The sequence below is a fragment of the Falco naumanni genome, chromosome 11 (genome assembly GCF_017639655.2).
Source record: "Falco naumanni isolate bFalNau1 chromosome 11, bFalNau1.pat, whole genome shotgun sequence".
NCBI classification, from domain to species: Eukaryota; Metazoa; Chordata; class Aves; order Falconiformes; family Falconidae; genus Falco; species Falco naumanni.
In genome coordinates this window covers 28,673,079-28,694,902 of record NC_054064.1, presented here as the reverse complement: position 1 = coordinate 28,694,902, position 21,824 = coordinate 28,673,079, and the positions used below count along the sequence as shown (strand labels likewise).

At 39.2% G+C, this 21,824-nt stretch overlaps 1 protein-coding gene across 4 annotated transcripts in view; it reads left to right on the top strand.

Annotated features, from left to right (window-relative positions):
- The window catches only part of SLC1A7 (solute carrier family 1 member 7), a 60,138-nt gene that overhangs the window by 1,805 nt on the left and 36,509 nt on the right, over nt 1–21,824 (top strand). For all 4 annotated transcript variants that reach the window (XM_040610766.1, XM_040610765.1, XM_040610764.1 and 1 more), the window contains exon 3: nt 13,962–14,177. In XM_040610766.1, coding sequence (XP_040466700.1) covers nt 13,962–14,177 — 216 coding nt within the window. The remainder of the gene's footprint in view (nt 1–13,961; nt 14,178–21,824) is intronic.

Sequence of the window (21,824 nt, the reverse complement as noted above, 5' to 3'; positions counted from 1 at the left end):
AAATAATACAGTATAAAAATAAGATGGAAAAGTACAGTTAATTTATAGTCTTCTGCAGTATTTTGAGAGATGTGCTGTAGTACAATGACTATTAAAAAAACCTGTGTCTCCAGTGAACTGATAGTATATGCCTGGCTTCAGCTGGAAGTGAAAGTGATTTCTTAGTACATTAAAGGCAGAACCTTTAATGGTGCCACTTTATTGATAGCAGACTTAATGATCTAGATCCTGGTATTGCTGGATGGTGCATGGTAGCTGCCTTTGCAGTGGGTAGCCATAATTTATGATAGTTTTTTCTTTCCTCTGAGTTTGACTGTCTTCCAACTGACTACAGTCACAAACAAGCACCAGTTGGATGGCCAAAAGCTCTATATGTGCCCAATGCTCAGAGAAGATAGAAGGAGAGATGGAGAGTAATAAAGCTAACTTTACCTTACCAGATCTGAGGAAAAAATTCTTGCAATATTTGGTGCCTTTCTTTGGAGCCTCAGCTTCTAGAACCTAATACATACACCAAAACCTCATCTTCCACTTTAAGGGGGAAAAAAAAAAGTCTCTAGACTTCAAATCACTGTGAGTGTCTGAAAATTAACACAACCCAGCACTAATTTTATTTTTAATTCGGCTACCTTTACATCTGCCTTCTCATGGTTTTTCACAGAATGAAGCTGAGTCATGGTGCTTTGTGCCTGAAACTGGGTGTATGACCATAGACTCATAGCTGGTATGACCATAGACTCATAGCTGGTTCTGTGCCATGCAGCTAGAGAACATAAAGACAAAACATGTAGAGGTCGTTTGAGAGGTGGAAGGAGAGTTTTCCAAAGAAAACAATCTCACATGAGAAAGTGATGTAGTAAGAAGGACAGAAAAGGGTTGGAGGAGAGTCACATGCCCTTCCCTAAAATGTATAGCTCTTTAGATCCTCTTGTCTTTTTTAGAGATGTCAGGAGGAGTAACAGCACAGTAGGGAAGAGCTGCTGTGACATGGCCTGTGATAGCTCTAGGTGACCTACAGATGTGTTAGGAGTGAATCTGAGCTACACTGTTAGAATGTTAGAAATTATGGATTGCATACTCTGAGGAAGAAAGAGAAGAAACTTTACAGATCTTCAAAGGGATTAACTCTCAGTGGACAACAGTATGAGTCTGTCTTCCTGTATAACAAACCAACTATCACTTGCTATTGCATACTGAAATGTCAGATTCTTGCAAGCAAAAAATACTCCAGATGTAATCATATTATTGTACAGTCCTCTTTTTTCTTGGTTTTTTTTGTTTGTTTTACAACAAGCACAGTATTTCCCACACATGTATTTCACAAAATGAGTAAACCGGTGCTCTGTATTTCTACCAATTTGCAGTATATTTCTTTGTGGATTTGGAACATTCTCAGCCTGTCCTGCAGCAGCAATGGCATTTGAATTATTTTTAAAATTACTGTATTATTGTTTACAAAAGACAGTGGTACAGCACCATGAAAAGAGCTCTAAATCTTACTTTCCTAATTGAAATTAATGCAAGTTTTTCCTTGAACTAACAAGTAAAAAATGACTTATAAAGAAAAGGAAAGGTGAGAAAGGAAGTTCAAAAGAAGCACTCAGTGCAAAATACCCTGTCTCCAAGTCCAGTTTTTATCTTGAAGGGCTGTAGCAGAAATAAAATGTGGCAAGTGTTTGGCTCAGAAGACTGATAATAGACTGGAAAATCTTACAGGTCCTAGCCTAAATCCAGCCTTAAACAGAAATGGCTAAAAAATTTTACTATCCCTCTTTTGACCTCCTATTTGGAGAGTTATAACAGGAATTTTGCAGATTGTATGCATTAAGAATGAGAAACTGATGATATAGCCAGGTATCTCTGAATGGTGTTTATTTTAAAAGTTCCTTGAAGGCAGAAGGAATCAGTCAAACAACAGGAGACTGTTTCTTCAATGTACAGTTCCTTGTTTTACCCAGCTTTGTCCCAGCACCTGGAATTGCTGTATCCCAGAGCTCTTGTATCTGTTTCTGAGGTCTCCTATCACGTATGATCTTACTTTTTGTTTTCCTAAAGATACAAAATTCTTGAAAAAGTAACCACAACCACTAGCCTGCCAGTTTGAGCCCTGCATGAGTGCATGAGCTTTTGTTTTTGATGTGGACCTTCATTAAGGATGGGGGTTTGTATTATTTCAGTTATCTGGTTACATAAACAAGCTTCATAGCATCATACAATGACTCTAAAATAAGTATTTATTGTCCCCGCCGTCTGCCTGAGGTTTATCCCTGCTTATACCTATTAGTATCCACTGTGTCTCATGTATAGAGTTTGCTTTTCTCTGTGATGAGAACAGGTAGCCCACATAGCAAAGGATGCCACTTCTATTAGCGACATAAAGAAAAAATTGTAACAAATAGTCTGACAGTTTGTGTCTGCCCTAGGAATACTCAGTAGTGGAGCATTACAAGATCAAATTTTGGACTCTGTAATTACCAGACAAACAGTGTTTATTATATGTATAAATATAGGATATTATTTTTAAACCTGGGGATGGAAAGAGAGAGCAGGACCCAAAACCGAACTCACAGTTAACACACTTAGGCTCTGCCTGAGCTCTTACTGCAGTTGGACAATGGGATGTCCTCAACAAGCCTGAAAGATCGAGTGCAGGAGATCTGAAGATCCCTGATTCTCTCTGGGACATAGGCCTTGATCCTCATTTGACAACTGCAATGCAAATAATACATTTTCTCCCTCACATGCAAAAGCTTTCAACACCTATCTCAGGTTTTCAAACAGGCAAGCACATACGTGGCGGTGACAGAGGTGGATCTCAGTGCGTCCGTCCCTGAGTCCCCTGATATGTTTAAAAAACACATGGGTCCAGGTCTTCAGACATCTGCTGATGAGCTGGCCCAAGGTGCTCAAGTTTGTTAAACCATCTTTCCTTCCATGTGATGCATTTCCCGGCGCGGGTGAAGGCTCAGTCTGTGTTATACCCTGTAGCCAGGAGGTGGCTCTGTCTGGAAGACTAAGAAACCATGAGCCGTTGCGGGACCTCAGTCACTCCAGTGCTCCGGGAGGCTGTTGGTCCCAGGCCTTCTCTAATAGTGCTGCCTCCTCAGAAGATAATAAAATCTCTACTCTCTTTCACTATGGTTAATTATAAACTTACACACACACATACGTCTCCTTCACCTGCAGGGAGTGCTTTCAGGACAAGCTGATTGGCAGAGATACCTGTGCATCACTTTAGTTTCTCAAGTTCTGTTTACCCCAGAAAGGAAATTCAACTCTCCCTTTCTCTTCAAAAGGCAAAGGTGCCAGGGAGCCCGCAGGGGAGGGGGAGGAGAAGGAGGAGGAGGAGGAGGAGGAGGAGGAGGAGGACGAGGACGAGGACGAGGAGGAGAAGAAGAAGAAGAAGAAGAAGAAGGAGGTGGTCTGGCTCCCAGCACGCTGCAGAACTCTGGGCAGGCAACACCAGACCTCCTGCATCTTCACAGACTAATGGCCAAGTGTGTGTGCTGCACATCTGTAAGGCAGGTTGGAGAAGATGCAGGGCTTGCAGCCCCTGGTTCTTTTTCAAGACAATACTAGAAGCGCACAGATTATTTCTTTCCTGTATTCAGCCATATAGTTTCACAGACCTCACAGGAATTTAATTCTGTCTTTGGGAGCCTTCCATCCCCTCTGTGTAATTTGAGAGAAAGGTTAAAATGTTGTTAGTAAGGGCTCTTTACACACAAAGTTTGACTGCATAAGCCTTGCTTCTTCAGAAAAGCAGGCTAAAGCCAGAGTTATGCAGGTTTACACCAGCTGAACCGGTTGAGTTATCTTTGTCTTACACATCTACCTATATATGTAATAGAAAATTACATCCTTTATTTCAACACCCTCCTTGTTTATATGATTAAGCTTCTATTTGGTAATAGATACAGGGCCTGGTTTTCCAAGACTATGATTAGCAATAAAGCAGTGAGACTGCTTGTGGGAAGGAATCGTCAGGGTAGAACTGCACTGTTCAGCTGTAACAGGCTTGTTACCCCAGTGAGTATTCCCTTTAGAAAGACAGTTTATTTTGTTTAAGCTTAGGATGAATATTACATTTTTTATTTATTTACCACTGATCATTTTCTAGATATTTAAGAAATAATGAGTAGCAGAGATTTGATCCTTTTCCATGTGTAGGCTGTGTTACAGGAAGATTGTTCTTTTTGTAGTCTAAGCTGAATAACTGATTTGACCTGTGTTTTTTAAAATTATACGACTTGTTTCTCTGAGTATGTTGTGCCTGGTACAAGCAAGTGTATGCTAGTAAAATTTTATATTATTTGAAGGCTCATTTTGGGGTAGTAAATATCTGTTACTATTGGGGTTTTGTTGCTGAATTAAGTACGATATGCTAAATATAGAACTGTCTTTCTTTAAGGGGATTCCTGTCTGTAATGCCATCAGTTCTGGTAATCCCTTATCCTTCTGCTCAGATTCCTGAGTGGGTCATTCTTACTCATGCTGTTAAAGCCTAGTATTTAATTAGAAACTACTCTGTTATAGTACCCTTCTCCCCATATCTTTTTCTTTTTTTTCAGAGTACTCTGATTTGGGCAATGCATTGGCATTTTAACATTCCACTAATGAAAACCATTGCTCATTCTGTTCTAATGGAATTCTGTCATTGTTCAGCTGTACTGTGCTATACCAGATTTTGCCTTTCAAGACTCATTAGTTACACTTGGAGAGTTGACAACTGTATAAACTGTGCAAGAGAATGTGGAGATGCTCTGGGTGCAAGCAGATGTGAGCTCACTTAGCCCACGAGCCAAACTGGGCAAACCAGTGCCAGATCCATGCCAGAAGCCATATAGCCGCATTAGCGTGGCTTTGCGCCCAAGCTCGTATGCAAAGGACTGATGTGGCTCTATGGCTTCCGGACCAGCCTTGGCAGCTCAGCGCAAAGGCAGAGCAAGTTCATGTCTGCAGTTGTCTGTGCAGACTTACCCTAAATAACTTCACAGCAACAGTATATTCTTTGGGAGTTTAGGGTCTGGTTAAAAACGTGCTGTGAGACAGACCATTAGCTTGGGTAAATCATGTTTTACTTGCTGTCAGCTGTAGATGAAACTGGTAATAGACTGCAGACTGGAGATTATTTGTCTGTTCTACTACTTAAGCTTACCATTTGTTAGGGATGAAAAATCTGACTGAAACACTCAGAGGCCAGTACTGAGGTTTGCAATCTAAATTTTCTACCATGACTATAAATCAGTGCCTGATATGGTCAATATAATGTCTATTCAGAAGGAAAATACAGATCTCTAAAAGGCTGCAAAATCTATCTTTTTTTGTATTTACCATTAAATATAAACCAAGAGGACAGTCTTGACTGGTTTTACATGAATGACAATATGTGCAACACTAGTTCTTCTAATCCGTTCCTGGTACTGAGAGATACTTTCTGTGTTGTCGTGACAAATGCATGTAATTTAACTGAAGACTGAATGGGAAAGGATAGATAACATAAGCTTCTGGACAGTTTTGGCTTGTTTTTTTCTGCTACATATGAATTAAACCATTCCCTCTGGTCATTCTTTCCTAAATACCAGTTGCTCTGTTCTTATGCTTGTGCAGCTGCCAAACTAGGGCATAATCAAGTGCAATCAAATTTATGTACTGTATTATCTAGTGAGGTGTTGAGGAGCAGCTGCAAAATGCTGCCTATGGCTCTCTGAGGAGCCTGCTCAGGGCAATGTTTTATAGTGTTCCAAAGCAACTGTATTTTCACGTGGAATTAAATTCCTCTTTGAAACACAGGGCTTTTTCTTCACATTATTAGACTCTGGATTTTTCTCTATATTTTGCCTGTGTTACCTTGCCAGTAGAAAAATATTGGCACCTTGGAACAGGTCTTCCTCGGTGGAAGAGGCTAAACCTTCTGCTGGATTAATATGGGAAAATCTGCAGGGTACCTGAATGATAATGTGAAGTGTGTATAATGTCCCAATTCTGAACTACCTGTCATGTGTATCACTGTAATGTAAATAATAATAAAAATACATTTCACTCCAGTGAGAAACAAGCTGTTAGCCCTTTCCTAGGATATGCAATCTACAGTTTTTATTGTGGAGAAAGTCAGTCTAGAGATATGAGTTTTAAGGATATGCCTAGAGGGGATAAATATATTTACTTTCAGAGTGAAAAGCAAAACTGTACTTGGATGAAACTGAAAGGGAAGAATTACCAAGGGTAAGATGAACTGGTCAGAGAGCAATTTCACTTATACTGGTTTTGAGTGTTTTCTTTTGCTTGTGCAACCTAGAGGTCCAAACTTTTAAGTGAAAAATGACATGTTGCAAGTTATGCATGTTGTAATGACAAAATTGGACCAACCCAGTACAAATTATTTAGGCAGTGTCAGTAGGGGTCTAGTGATGTGCAATAGAAATCTATAGTCACAGAGTGGGTGTGGAAAGCACTGAAGTGGTTACAAATGTGGTATGAGCAGTTTGTGACCTGACGGAATTTTTCTACAGTTCTCTAAGAGCTCTAACACACTTAGTATCTCACAAAAGAAACGGCAATGACATGTGAAGCTTGGGGGGCTGGCTGGCTTCCCTCTGTTTCCTTAGGATACAAACATGTATGAACTATAAACAGTTGAATAAATCTGACATTTGTTTATAATCCAAATTTGTGTTTCAAATCCTTTTGCCCTTTTCTTAATCAAAAAACACTTGAAAGAACTGACAGAACAGAAGATCAAGTATTATTAAGATTCTTGGCTTTTCCACAGCTGGAAGCTGCACATCCATATTTAGTAGATAATTTGTTTTCATTTCCATCATGACCTTTGAATTTAGGAAATACTTATTTTTTTATCAGAACAGCTAAAATCAACAAGCCAGCCTGAATTCTGCATGAGCTATACTACAATGTCTCAGATCTCCTTTATCAGTCAGTGATCAAAGGTTGCTGTTCATCCCCTCCGGCATTCGTGGATGTATCAGAGTAGTCTTGCATACGGGGCTATTTAGGAGGAAGCAGTGGCAGAATAGCCATTGGAGATCGATTCTCACTGTGTACTGTACAAAGTCCTGCCTTGTTTACATTAGATCATAAAAACAGATTTCCTATTGTACACTAAGAAAATACAATGCGCTATGTGAATTCCTGGCAGGATTTTTGCCAGGTTTATGTCAGTTTATCATTAACCATTACAAGTATTGGGTAATAAGGAAAAGGAGATCTCAACATTTTGGGTAAAAAATAAAACTCGTACTATTTATAAAGCATAATTTTAAAAACAGAATCTCAAAAAGCTGCATGTTATCATGTACTAGAAATATAGATCTGGTTTCTTTTTTATAATTCAGTTTTTGCAGCAGCCTAGCTTTAAAATTAAACGCAATCAGTGCAAACAGTGTATTGCAGTCAATGAGGTCTTCTAACATATTGTTCATTGTTTGAAGATCAAGAGCCAGATTTTCCATCATGCTTGATACCTTTGAGTTTTCATTGTGTTTAGTGAAATATCTATATACTGAGGCGCTCAAGTGCTATTTGTGGCTGATAAGCTAACTGTACAGAACCTGCTGCAACAGTCCTATTTGTAAAACAGCTACCACTTTTGTATTTGGGTTTTTTTGAGCATAGACACTATTTCATTTATATGAAGACATTTAAACTTTAAAAATGCTGTTTGCTATTATTTGATTTTCAAAGGAGAGGAACCTTAGTAGCCCCCTGGATCTTCAGGAGGATTCCAGACTTCTTGTCTCCTTTGAAAATCATACTGGAATACTATGAAACATTTAATAATACATGACATCAGGAATTATACCACTGGCTACAAGTGATCGCGGTAGTTCCTTTTTTTTGTGCAGATCAGTGGAAGCCTGTTAGTACCCCAGCAGTCTGCAAAACTATTGGAGCCTGAGTAAAATTTGTAGAGAGCCTAGGTGTCATTTTATTGCCTGTCTGGGCTGTACACAAACACCATGGAAAGGGTGTTCATCTATACAAATGGGCTGCCCTTCTACAAGTGCACAAGACATACCTGATCCAGCTTAGTTCAGGGTGTGAGCATGGATTATTGCAGGATTTTACCTTCCTCTGTACTTAGACAAATGGTGTCATGCCACATGAGAGGTCCTGGCATCACTTAGAGATGGGTGGATGGGACTGGAGGTGTAGGGTGACACCAGCTTTCAACTAAGACGCCATGTGATTGTCTGTAATACGTGTACAGGTAGAGACCGGCAGATGTGCTAACTAGCTGTTTGTGCACGTATGGGCAGGAGGCATTTTTTCCTGTGCAGTGCGATATGACAGCTGGAGGTGAAAAAACAAAATTAGAATATACCACTGTAAGTAAGGTCAGACCATGTAGGGTAAAGCAGAGACAGGGATGGGCTACAGTCCTCCCACCAGTACTACTGTCACTCTGGCATGTGATGAGAGCAGCAGGCTTCTCTAATGCAGCCTTAGCGGTCTTGCTCTGTAGGTATTTGGTCATGTTAGAAGAAAACAAAAGAATATCCTGGAAACTGTCTTGGTTTCAACTGGGATAGAGTTACTTTTTCTTCTCAGTAGCTGGTAGAAGAAAAAGTCATTCTGATCGCTCTTTCTCACAGCTGAAATAATTTTAACTGCACTAGACACTAACAGCAAAATCAAGCATCAAACTACCAAAAGAGCCAAAGTTTCTTGCCTCTTCTCTGTCTCTTTCTCTGTTTCTTATCTCTTTTCTCTTTACTCCATAAAGAGCCTTAATTTTCTTGTTGCAAACAGTTCCTGCATAAAAGGTACCTCTATGGAAGTGAAGCAGCCTGTCATGAAAGCACAGATAGCTGGGCACAGATGAGGGAAAGTCTGATGATCCACTGCAGTACAGAGGTCACTTCAGGCATATCTCTCTTCACTGTAAATTGGTTGTCTTTAAATAAAGTGCCTTAATTTCTCTGTTTCCTTGTCTGTAAAATGGAGATACTGCCTTCCTGAACGATAGTAGGTTATATTAGTAAAGCATTTTAAGATGATTAAATGGCTTGTGCTGTGGAAATGGAGATTATTACCATGTTGAAACTTGAAGGCACTGACCTTGACAAAAAGGTAAGCGACAGCCTGCCTGCATGATCAAGCAGCATTAGTGAAGCCAGCACTTCACTTTCATGATGCTCAACTGTAATATAATCATCTCTAATGTAGCTGTTAGAGGAGCTTCCCAGCCTCACTGGGAGAACTTGCTTAGGAAGGTCTTTTCTGTGGCATGCAATTACAAAATGAGAATGCGAGGGAGGGTATGGGATGAATGAAAACAAACATGATTCTAGGAGCAACTGTTGGTGGTTAATACTTGACCATTACTTCTTGACAGGATTAATGTCTTTCTAATCACACTAATCCCTTCTGATAACTTTATCCATAATCCATCTATTTCAAAGCAACATCCAGATGGCTTCTGCTGGAGAGGAAGACAAAATAAACATGCCGAATGAGGTCTTAACAGCAGCTTCTTGTTTTCTCCCTTTCTGGGGATATAGGTTTTGATCTTAAGGCAGGTAAAAAAATGTGCTTTTATTGGAGAGCAAGAGAAAAAAACTAGAGAACTGCAGAGAAGATAGAAATTTCTAATTTTGTAAATAAGTTTGTAAATAAAATACTTCATAAGTACTCTGATGCTTATCAGTGACAGCCAGAACAAGCCTAGAGGTGCTCATAAGGGTTTAGCTACTTGTTTGCATGGGACTAATTAGATTTCTAAGATATTGAAAGAATTCCCTTCCTTATAACATCAAAATTGCTATAGTAGTCTTTGGGGGTTTTACACAGATTTCTCTGAAAGCAGACATGAAACTTACTATGTAATAGTTTCACTGGATTGTACTATTACTAATACTTTAAACAACCTAGTAATAGACTACATTTTTAATGAGTCACATAATAATAATTCCTGGATTTGCTGAGGTCCTCCTCTTCCCTTCTGGTTCCTCCTTCAAAGTTTAATCTAGGTTTCATTAGATCTTCCACTGATCCTGGCTTCGCTCTTATCTGCCTCCCTCAACAAGGACCCCATAAAGAAATAATTTATTGTAACCTTTTATAAATCACATGGAGACTGTCCGAAAAAAGTAAGCAAACTTTAGTGAAGCCATTCTAGATAAAACAATTTAGCTAGGATTTTTTTAACTAACAATCAGTAATGAAACAATTGAAGTCTTAGTGAAATGATTGTCTAAAATACCTGTCCCGCTAAAATGCTGCAAGTAAATAAACTTTTTTTGAATTATTTGCCGTATCTGACTTTTTATCAAAATGCTGCTATTCAGTTTACTGGCTTTCTGACTCTTTCTCCAATAAAAATGTGGCTAGATAGTTCAGAGACAGTCAGAAAAGACAAGACAGATTTGGCTGCATCAGAACAACTTATTTGCCAGAAAACAAAGCAGAGTAAATTTAGAATTACCTAAGTCCCACTAAATAAGCCAGATATCTTCTACTTGTTCAAAATAGAAATACAAACCTTAGATTGTAAACCTGAAAATATTGTGGAGCATCAGGTTTGCATTGTGTAGAGATCTTCAGGTTATCAAAACACAACTTTGAAGAGGCTTGAAAGCCACAGACACATAAGGACCACAGGACAGATATTCACGCATACACAGCAAATACAGCAGTTTTAGAGGCTATTCTTCCAATCATGTGTACTCTAAGCAGACTATTCTAGGCAAAAGAAAAGCCACAGGAAGATCATTTTTACATGTAAATTGGAATAATCAGTGCAGGAGATAAAGAGGTCATGGGGCTCTTTATTTATTATGGTGTCTGTTATTATATCCAGCACCAGATATTTCAAAGCAAGGTGCAAGAAACCTCTTAAATCATAGTAATCAGAGATTTCACTTAAATCCTGCACTGCAAGATTTAATATCTCATCCAAAACTAATTAACACATATTTTGAAAGCCTTAGGCTTGACATAATTTTTTTTCCCCATACAACTATGGTCCTTGAGCACAAAATTACACTTTTCTGGATTTTTTTTTTTTTTTTTGCCAGACTGATTAAAGGGGGGTGATGTACTGTAATTATTCAGAAAAACTGCAGGTTGTTTTTCATTGTCTTAATCCTGTTTTGTCCATTTGGCAATCATCAAAACACGTTATGGAAGCTATGCATGAAACATACATGTGGAAGCTACTTAGGTACACAGTAAGCCAAATGATTTCAATCTATGAATCAAATGTCTGTCCTGCTATTTTAAGCCTAACCAGATTCTGAGGTTTGACAAGAATTAAAGGTACACTGGTTTTCATTCCATTGTGTTTCATGGGAGTCTAGTAGTGGATGGCATGGGAACATCTTTGTTCAGTCCTGGAAGAAGCTTGGGAAACTGTTGGGGAAGTTTTTATGTAGCCAAGAGTGTCTGATGTAAATTAGGTTTAAAGGGAAAACCTGAACATGATACAGTGATCTTAAGTTAAACCATCTGGAAGCTTATTCCTCCTGACTTCCCTATTCCCTAGGAAATAAGAAAAGTATTTTTCTTGTCATTCTTTGGCTACATTATGTGAATGTTAGAGCTCTAGGTATCAACAGTGGGGAACTCCTGTGATGTAACTGTGTTACCTCATACAATAACTGTGATAATCAATGTCTTTTAATCTTTATGCCTTCTGTCCTGTTCCCTCTGACATCAAACATATGAAGTCAAATACAAAATAGTTAATGAGTGATTACTGTCTCATACTAGTTACAGGCATTTTTTTCTGAAAATGATTCTAAGCAATTGCTTAAAATGACATGACCAGTGTTACTCCACAGCCTTTGGAGAATTGCTGCCATGGGTCCCTTAAAACTGAGCCCTGCAGGCCATGGAAAACACAGGGCTTTGTCCAAACCCAGACCTTTGTTCAGGCTTCTGTCACACCACACTTACCCCTGTTGCACCTCCATAGTTAATTACTTTTGAGGACTTTCTCATCACAGCATGAACTGAGCATGACTTTATCTGGTGACAGGATAATCTCATTACAGATGATGATCTTGTTAATGAATATCCCCAAGACAGAGCAATCTCATTATTAGCCCCCTCAGGATTTGTCACCTAAGAGCCAGGGTATGATTAGATTCTAGCTGCACAACATCCTCCCAGATCCTAATGGCCCAACATCTTGAGGCTGGAGTAGCACCCCCAAAGGCACATGAACCACTGGACATACTTAATTGGGATTTTTGTCCATACATACTTCTGACGTACTTCTCAGGTGAACAATCAAGACAGTTCAAGCACTATGTGCAGGGTTCATCTCTCCGTTGTTCTGTAGAACACAACACAACACCGCAGCATCAAGGACAACAGAAACAGTGTGGCTCTACCGCATTGATAGTGGCTTCGGGGCAGTGCCAGGACAAGAGGTGTACTCTCTGTCTCCTTGATAGTGCCCTCTCCAAATAATCACTCTGCATGTATCCTACCTACAAGTTACAGATCTGCTGGTCAACAGTCAGACCTTCTTACCGCGGCTGTCTTTCCCTGCATAATATATCTATAAAGAACACTGAAAATTATTACCATGGAAAACATCCAGCTAGTTTAAAATCAACCTGATTTTAATTTTTCCCTTTTTTTTCTGGGAAGGTTAGGGTGGAGCGTGGAACAGTGCTGAAGTCTCGTACAATATAGGTATCTCCTTTAGGCATCTACAAGCTGTTGAACTGGCTCAATGGCCTGTGAAATCTCAGCCTGCAAGAAGAGTTCAGTCCTAGAAATCTAAGAATAACATAGAGCTTGTTTTACAGAAAACTAACACATTAATTTGAGATAATGTATTTAACTTGACTGTTTTATATATTAAAAAAGTTTTAGAATATTTACCCTTCCATATGGTCCCATTCAAGGAAAACGTCAAGGAACTAAGTATCGTTGCTGCTACCATTATTTTAATGTGTTGTCCTGTGTTTGTACGCAGTGCTTTACAAACATACAGAAAGGTGGAGTTTTTATCAAATACAATAATAAAAGAGATGGAAGAACAATGGTTACAAGAGTGAGAGTTATCGAGATTTTCTAAATGATCCATATTACAATGCAACCCATGTTTCCCCTTGCTCCTACAGTGCTAACAAAACCCATGCTAGAAGAGAGATTGGCAATGCAGAAAAGCAATACATTTTCTTAATTAATCTAGTGGATAGCAGGAACCTGAGCACTAAATCCCACCCATTTGATTTTATTAAATCTACTATAAAGGTTAAGCTGCGCTTTAGCATTGGCTCTAGACAACCTCAGTCAGCAGACTGAGGTCAAGGAGATCTCATTCAAGGAGGTACAGCTTAGTAAATGACTATGAGGAAAGGCCTGATAAACAGTTCTGTTTTGGTGAGAAAGCTAGACAGTGGGGCACACCAAATAGTAAATACAGTATTTTATTTCACCTGCCGTTTTCCTGAGATGTGTGCTTTGAAGAGTTTGCAGGGAATTATTCAAAGCTAAATCTCAATGTAAAGCCCCAAGCAACACTGGTGTCACTGGAAACTCAAATCTCAGCCTCAGGTCACTTGGAAACAGCATCAGGGTCTATGTCAGAGCAGCCTAGTGCAAGTTCAGGGACCAAACTAGTGCCCTGTCTAATTTGCCTATAAAAGAGGGTGAGTGGGAGCTAAAGGACCTGGTGGAGAGTTGTGTAGCCATCACATGTGTAGCTTATGTAAAACTGTCCCTTGAAGTTGAGGCAATAAGATTCAGTCCCCATGTGTGTAGTCTGAGCTTGCAAGTTCCTTCAAGTAATCAGGACCTTGCATGGAACAGTTAGGGAACACCCCTTCAGACACAGAGGCTACATACTGGCAAGCTTTTAAAAACACTGATATGGAGGCAATCCTAAGATTGCAAGTAGACATGAATAATTAGAAAATTAGGTTTTCAGCTGCATTAATGTTATGCAAAAGATATTATATATATGTTGTGTTATCTTTCCACAGCTTAATGTCTGGGCTAGCAGCCCTGGATGCCAAGACTTCCAGTCGATTAGGTATCATAACTGTCACTTACTACCTGTGGACAACATTTGTGGCTGTGATTGTGGGGATAATTATGGTCTCCATTATCCATCCCGGTGGAGCAGCACAGAAGGAGAGCACTGAAGAGGGTGGAAAGCCCATCATGAGCTCTGCAGATGCACTGCTTGACTTAATCCGGTAAGTACATTCATTCTTTCTGCTTTCTGAAGGTAACATTTTGTACATAACTGCATGAGGAACTGTGGCCTGAGGATAAGTTCTGAACCTAAGGACGAATATTTTGTTTAAATTGAGAAAAAGTAAATTTCAGAAGATGATTTTCAAGTTATCAGATGTTTATACTGGCTGTTTCTAGTAAAATTTAAATGAGTGGCCACCAAATGTATCAGAAGTACTAACAACACTGGGGTAAGGTTTTTTTACCCCCACAGAGTCACATGTAGCCTGTGGACCTCACCACCAAATTATTAAGATCAAGAGAGTATTAAAATGTAATGTTATTTAAATAAGGGTAGACAGTTGTAGTAGGCAAAACCATAAATATAGGGGCTGAGATCCACATTTTTCAGGAAATAATTCTTTAAAAGTGCTGTCACAAGTGCTCATAGAAACTCTTAGATAAAGGACAGAATTAGAAAGGCCACTGTTGTGATCTTTTTTATTCCTTATTTTTGTCATATTGTTGTGCTTTGTGGATTTTTCTTGTTTGTTTTACTTGGTTTGGCAGAAGGGAGGGTTGTTCTTTTGTACCAGCATTAGAGCTTTGATGGTATTTTGATAGCCTTGCCTGAATATCCCTCTTTGTCTCAACACTTCAAGTGCTAGTGGGATTGGTTTCCTGACTGACATATATGTGCCTCAGATTTATTTTGCTCATGCAGAAAGACCAAGTTTTGCTTTTGGTTGGTAGTTCCTACACTGAGCAAGGGCTTTTTGGCCAAGTGTGTATCTGAACCACAAAGTTATCTTTGGAATTTGACTTATTGAAATTAAAAATTTTGCACAGTTTGTCTTTCAAAAACCCAAATTCCTGACCCTGACAGGGTGTCAGAACACAAAATACTTTAATTAGAGTTACTAGGACCTCAAATCATAAGGAAATGGAATGAAAAGGTTATAAAAATAATTTTTTTTTCTCCTCTGAGTTGCTCTTAGCCAGGCCATCTGAAACCTGCATGTTTTTCTCTTGTATCAATGTCTTACTGAGAACAGGCCAAATTATATTAGTCATGGAGCAGCCGCTGAGAGTACTTACTTTTGTAGCTTTCCAGAAAGCCACCATCTTCATTTGCGATGGGAAGATGCTCACTTCATGGCATTTGTATCTCCCCAGTGACTTCGGCAGGATGTCTGTGCAGTGGAATTCATACATGTATGTTTGTGATACAATGTTAAGTCACGTGATTCTGTTTCTGCTGCGTAAAGGACTGTAATTCATATACCAAGAGGAAGGAATTAAGCAGTTACTGGAGCTCTGAATCCCTTAGTATGACAGAGTAGCATAAGAAGTAAAAGGGAATTTGATAAAACTGTAATCTTAATGATTATCTTCACAGTGGCAGTGTCTGGAAACCCTTTCTGGCATGCTGAGCTGTTTCTAAGATCTCAGTCTTAGACAAGTGAAGGCATAGTGAGATGTGGTGCAATGTTATAGCCAAACTGACCTTAGGGCTGTCTCTGGAAAAGGGTCTCCCTCACCATAGGCTCTCATCCCTTTCCTCACACCAGCCCAGTTGCTTTTTGAGACCCAGAGTAAGCTAGTTCATGGATGAATAGTAATTTGGGCATGTAAAATCTAAATTCAGATCCACAGTACTATGTTTGCATAAAATGACCAAATGTCTGTATGATTAGAACCTGAGATCCGAGTTATGATTTCATCTCTTCACCTCTGCCTGGCTAGTCCCTGTACACCACAGGTTTAGTGGTGAGGTTTGGGAATACTTATTCTGCTGAGCTTCACTGCAGGTAAAAATACTGTGTCCTGATCTAAACATCTCAAAGTCTCATCTATAATTTCACTTCCTACAAGCATTTACCTGAGCAAACGATAATAGTTTGCATGCATATGTCAGGTATTCATGTTTCCAGCCAGATGTGTACTTTTAATCTGTGAAACCTTAAAGTCTTCCCTGGTTTGGATAGGTGTCAACAATGACAGGTCAAGGGACAACTCTCATCACCAAAGCTTAAAAAGAGAGAATAAAGCTCACTCTCCTTTTGCAGCAGTCACATCTGATTCTTTCTACCCTGAGTGCACAAACTGATGGTTTTTATTCCTCCACTACAGAAATAATCACATTTACTAAATAAATAAGTAAGAATAACACAATTGCGGGGAATAGGCTTTCAGCCTAGGCAAACAGTATGGGTGAAATCCTGGCTCTGCTGAAGCCAGTTGCAAACCTCCTAAATATCAATGTGGAAGTCTGGATTAAATGTAATGATGTATCTGCTGGTTTGAGCTAGAAAAGCTGATCCTTTAGCTCAATGATAAATCACTTCCATTCACAGCTGGAGACCATCTTTTTCAGCCCAGATTGGCTTATCTTCTCAATTCATTAATTTCCTCTCAATTTATCAATTGCATATGTGCACAGAAGTTTACACAGGAAATATCTGGTATTCTGCAAATGAAGAATGCTAAATGTACAAGTGGAGAGATGATATATGTGACATAATTGTGGGGTTTATTTTAAAAGTATGACTGTTGGCATGGTGATACACATATTCACCTTCACTGATTTCAGGTTTGAAGCCACTTTAAAATTATGAAATGTATTATTATTTCTTGTGATGTGATATATGACATTGATACATCTGGAATTTTTGGCAGGGAGGATGTTGCTAGAAATCTAATTTCTTGACATTTTGGGTGAGGATTTTGCTTTTAGAAGTGATTTTAATCAGAAATTAAAGAATGTACTGATTTAGCAATAAATGGAACCAAGAACTACTGCAGAGCCTCATGGTCATCCTAAATATCTGCAACGTTAATCAATAATAATACTACTATTCTGCATTATTTTGCAGATGGTGCTTCCCTAGTATATTTGTCTGTTACGTAAAAAAATCCCCAGCAAGAAAACCTCCAGTGTATATGACTTGATTAGGACCTAACAGTGACACTGAACTGCATAATTCTAAAATGGCTCTAAACCTCACATCAACCAGGAAATATATAATCTTACCAACATATTGAATTTCATGCCTCAAAAATTGTATGCACAAGTCAACTATTTTTTGCTGTGCTAAACAGCAGTACCTGAAAGACTTCCTTTCTAAGGGGAACCAGAAGAGTTTGGGGACAAGATCTGTGGATATGAATCTGCCCCTACTGATTCACTTCTAGATTCAATCTGGGCAGAGGCACCACTGAATGCAGCAAAATAGAAGCGTTGTCAACATTCAATTAGTCTTTATACCTAAAATGCTTAGTGTTGCTTTGGCCTTAAATGTCTGAATTTTTGCTTTAATCTGATCCATCTTAAAACCAACTACATCTTCTGCTATCTTGTGGAAGATACCTGTATAACTACATAGTTCACCTTCGTACTTGTGCAGGAACCTCCCCTTGCATAACATGTCCCTCTCTATTGGCAGTGTGCCAGGACCCAGCCTAAGGACAAGTAATTCAGAATGCAGCTGTGAGTCTGAAGCTATGCAGGAGACTGTTCTGATAATGCTTCTCTCTTTAGCTGCCACTTTATTACTACTTTGAGACAGATGTACAAATCTACTGTAATTATATTCAAGGTTTCTGGTGCAAGCACTGCAAGGCTCATGAAAGTATATTTTCTTCCATATTTCAAACTATAAATCCTCAGGCTAAGGATCATCTTGTTCTTTTTAATGCATCTGGTGCTTTATGAATTTTAATGTATTTATTCTCACGGTGTGCAATACTTCTGTGAGGTAGGCAAGGACCATTTTCCTTTCTTACAGCTAGAGAACCAAGACATATGGAAAAGTAATTACCTCACTGAGGATTGTTCAGAAAAATCTGTGGTGCCAGGGGAAATATTCTGAGCTCTATGAGACCTAGCAGGGGTCTTGTTCCAGGAATGTGGCTTTTGAGGCACCCCAATGGAAGTAATAGCAGTGAATCAACACACATCTTTACCTTCTTTTTCCTGTGTGAATTACCAAAATTAACTCAGTACTATGTCCCCAAAAAGAAAAGTGAATTTTTAGTAGTCTTTTGTGAGTTAAGAAATGAAAAAAGGCAAGGTAAAATTTTTAAAAATAATTCAGACTTTGAGTGTTTTGTTCAAAAGAACAAAAAAGGACATACCTACAGAAATAAGTGTTCAATTTAAAATACTGAGGTTTGTTTAATTCTGCAACATCTATTCACCTGACAAGCAGAATAGAAAATGTCTATAAACTGGGGATGAACACTTGTAAAACAAGATATATGACTCAGGACCACACTGTTTATATTAGCTGGTAATATTTCCACCACATTCTGTTGCCATTATCAAAATACCTTTGATATAGAAGGGTAAATCCTGCTGCAACTTAAATCATGCTACTTGCATTTGTCACTGAGGGAAATAAAATTTGGCTTATGAGATAAAAACAAACAAGCAAACACCATAAACATTCACGTGAGGAAACAAATCCTAGCCAAACTGGACATTCACCCTCCTGTTTTATGTAAGGTTTGTTGTATGTGCAAATCTGGGCACCAGCAAGTGCAAGGTTCACACACATTTTTAGTTTTTCTTAAGTATCAACTGACAACATGATGTTGCAAGCTTATTCAGTTCAAAAGCTCCAAATAAAAAAATTCTGTGAATAAAGGATCAAATCGTGCCTTAACCCATGACACACAAATTGGTACATTTCTGAAGTTTACTGGAAGGATAAGTCAGAGCATTTTACCACTGAATATTCAGGATTGCATCCAATTTGACAGCAGGTACCGGGAAACTCAATCTGGCTTAACCAAGAGAGGGGTTTTGGTTTTTTATACCATTAATAGTTAGAAGAGGATATAAACACTGTAAAGGATTTACGTTTTCATGGGAATCCGGAGCACTCTTTAAAATAATTTCCTTTCCCATTTTTCAAGCTAAGAGCTATATTCTATTTTATTGAAATTGTGTTTCTTGAAAATAGGGCAGGAGAAACTCACTATCTGCCGTAGTTTGGAAAAAGTCCAGGCTGTGCAAAACCAGAAATCACCCTTTTAAAAGTTAATGGCTGAAGACTGAATTGTATTTACATGCAATAAGATGTTTGAGCGCATAAAATGATCCAGAGTTTAAACTATGAAAGAACCTTTTCAAATAACTTTGCCCTACATTCATGTATCTTTTGCCAAAAGCTGCTGTGTACTGTAAGTATTTACCTCTCCCCTATGGCAAACTACCATTTTTTACTCATTTCAGATTGCCAGTTTTCTTTTATGTCACAAAACCAGCCTGGTGCCATCACTGTTCTGCACTGTATGTGACCAGATGCTCATTTCTAGTTAATTTTGAAGCAGTTCAGCCTGCACAGAAGCCTGAACCTCAAGTATTTACAAAGGACTCTGAAGCCCCTAAATGTGTGGTTCCTATTTGGCACAAAAAGAAACCAATATGGAAAAAAGATAATTCCATGATGGAAACGGTGCTGGGGAGATGGATTATGAAGCAGTTTCTGCTTTCTGGTCAGGAGACCTTCGTCACAGAGGTGGAGGTGCACAGGGGCCAGGAGCTAAAACTGCATTGGGAAAGCTTTAACCCTGAAGGGGAATAAATCATCCATCCTTCTGACAATTGTCTTGGACATCTTCCAGTGTAAACATACACTTTTTATGAAATAACTTCACCTTGCTGGAACCATAGTGGAAATGCATTGGGCCTGTCACATTACCTTTGATATGATTCAGCCTTTTCAAGATTCCTAAAGATGTGATGCACCTGTGCTTCCACTCCAAATTATTTTCTCAGAAAGCCATAGCCCTGTTGGGAATTTGTCAGGACATTTTCTTTCAGAAGAAGCGGGGTAAGGAGGTTCACCCTCCAGATCCCTTACTGGAACTGAAAGGCCATGCAGAAGTGTCACCCTCAGGACAGATAAAAAGTCCATGTGTTTGGCAAAATGATTCCACAATATGAGTTCTGCTCTGATTTGCAAAAAGAGACGAGCAAGACAAAATGACTTAGACCCAATCAGTAATTTTTGCATTCTGTTAGTATCTTTTATCACAATAATGAGGATTTAAATGCCTCATTAATTCTGAAAAAGCCTTCTTTGGTCCTTTTAGCAGGAGGTAGTAAGACTGATACTGAGAATAGAGATGAGGCACAGGAGGTGAATACTGATGTGCAAGATGCATCCTCCCGTGGGCCCTGAGATAGGTCATTTGTTCAGTCTTGCTGAATTAAATTTTTCCCTTGATTTCAGGAATGCAAACCCTGATGGAGCCCACTGACACCAGCAGGAAAGTATTTCAGAGGTATACACATATGACTAAGGACAGGATTTGTGGCTCATGTGGTACAGTAACAGTAGTCAGGAGTCTACACAGTGGATGATGAAATCATGCAAAGGACAGCAAAAGGAAACAAATTTTTGAGATTAGGATAATGTCACTGAGAAGGGCCTCAGCCTATAGTAAATAGGAGCCAGAGTGCTGTTCATTCCTGTGCACAGCCGTAAAACCTGGAAACTTTAAAGTTGTCATGTCAAGCTACTCAGACTCCATTTTTACTCTCTTTGTATCCCTGACGTATAGAGTGACAGGGTAAAATCTCACACACTGAAGTATTAGAATACTGTCAAATAACCAGTCTTAAAGCAATGTTCTTGCAGGCTCAGCTATGCTAGTTCAGATTTGAGAGCAGAGTGTCCAAAGGTGTTTTATGCCGAGCGTAAATATAGGCCAATAAAATATTACAAGGACGCGTATGTAGCAAAACCCCAGTCTGTCTGGTGGCTTTAATTCCACAGCATGGGGGACTGCAGCCAAAGGCTGTCTGGTGTGGCAGGGATTAGGTACTGATAACATCAAAGTCTGAGAACAAAACCAGATTGCTGCTGCAGAGCAGAGTGCCCCAGAGGGAATGGGTGTTCTGAGTCAAGGCAACAGCATCTGCCATACCTGTGGCTGCTCTTATGCTAGAGCAGCTGGCCTAATTTCTTAATAAAAAGATCTGCAAAAGCTGAATGCTTTGAGTTAACAGATGTTGTAGTCAGGACTCTGAATGAGTATTTCAGATATTCAGTAGTATAACTGCAACCAGAGTCTGGCGTATTATTTCTAATAGAAGTCACCCAGGAGCCATCAAACTGGCTACCCCAGTAGCTGTAGGCTAATATTCTGTGGACAATTCAGCTAACAGCATGAGTAGTAAAGCAGTTTAACAGTGTTGATATTTCTATCACTACTGTAGTTCTCGGAGTCAGAAACCTTCCAAAGGGAGCAAGAGGGCTCCCGTGTCCTGTGGGCAGGGCAGTGCCAAGGCACAGCCTGAGCTGGAAAACGGCTTCCTAACACAATTCAGCTTCCTAAAGCCACAGAAATCTGGGGGAGCAAAACTGAACAAATAGTGGTAATTGGTAGGTTAATTGCTGGGAGACAATAGAGAAGGAAAGATGACCTCCTACTTTCAGCAGTGATAAGGTGCTAAGTAGTCCTGTGTGTAATGGGAAGCTGCACCCTCACTGCTCCTTAGACCAGGTGCTGTCTATACTTAATACAAGTTGTCAGGATTTTCATCAAATTCCATGGCTACCAAACCACAGAACACACGTTGCCTTAGTTATATATACACACTTCTAACTCAATACATCCTTACATCTGAATCCTCTTATCCCACACAGAATTAA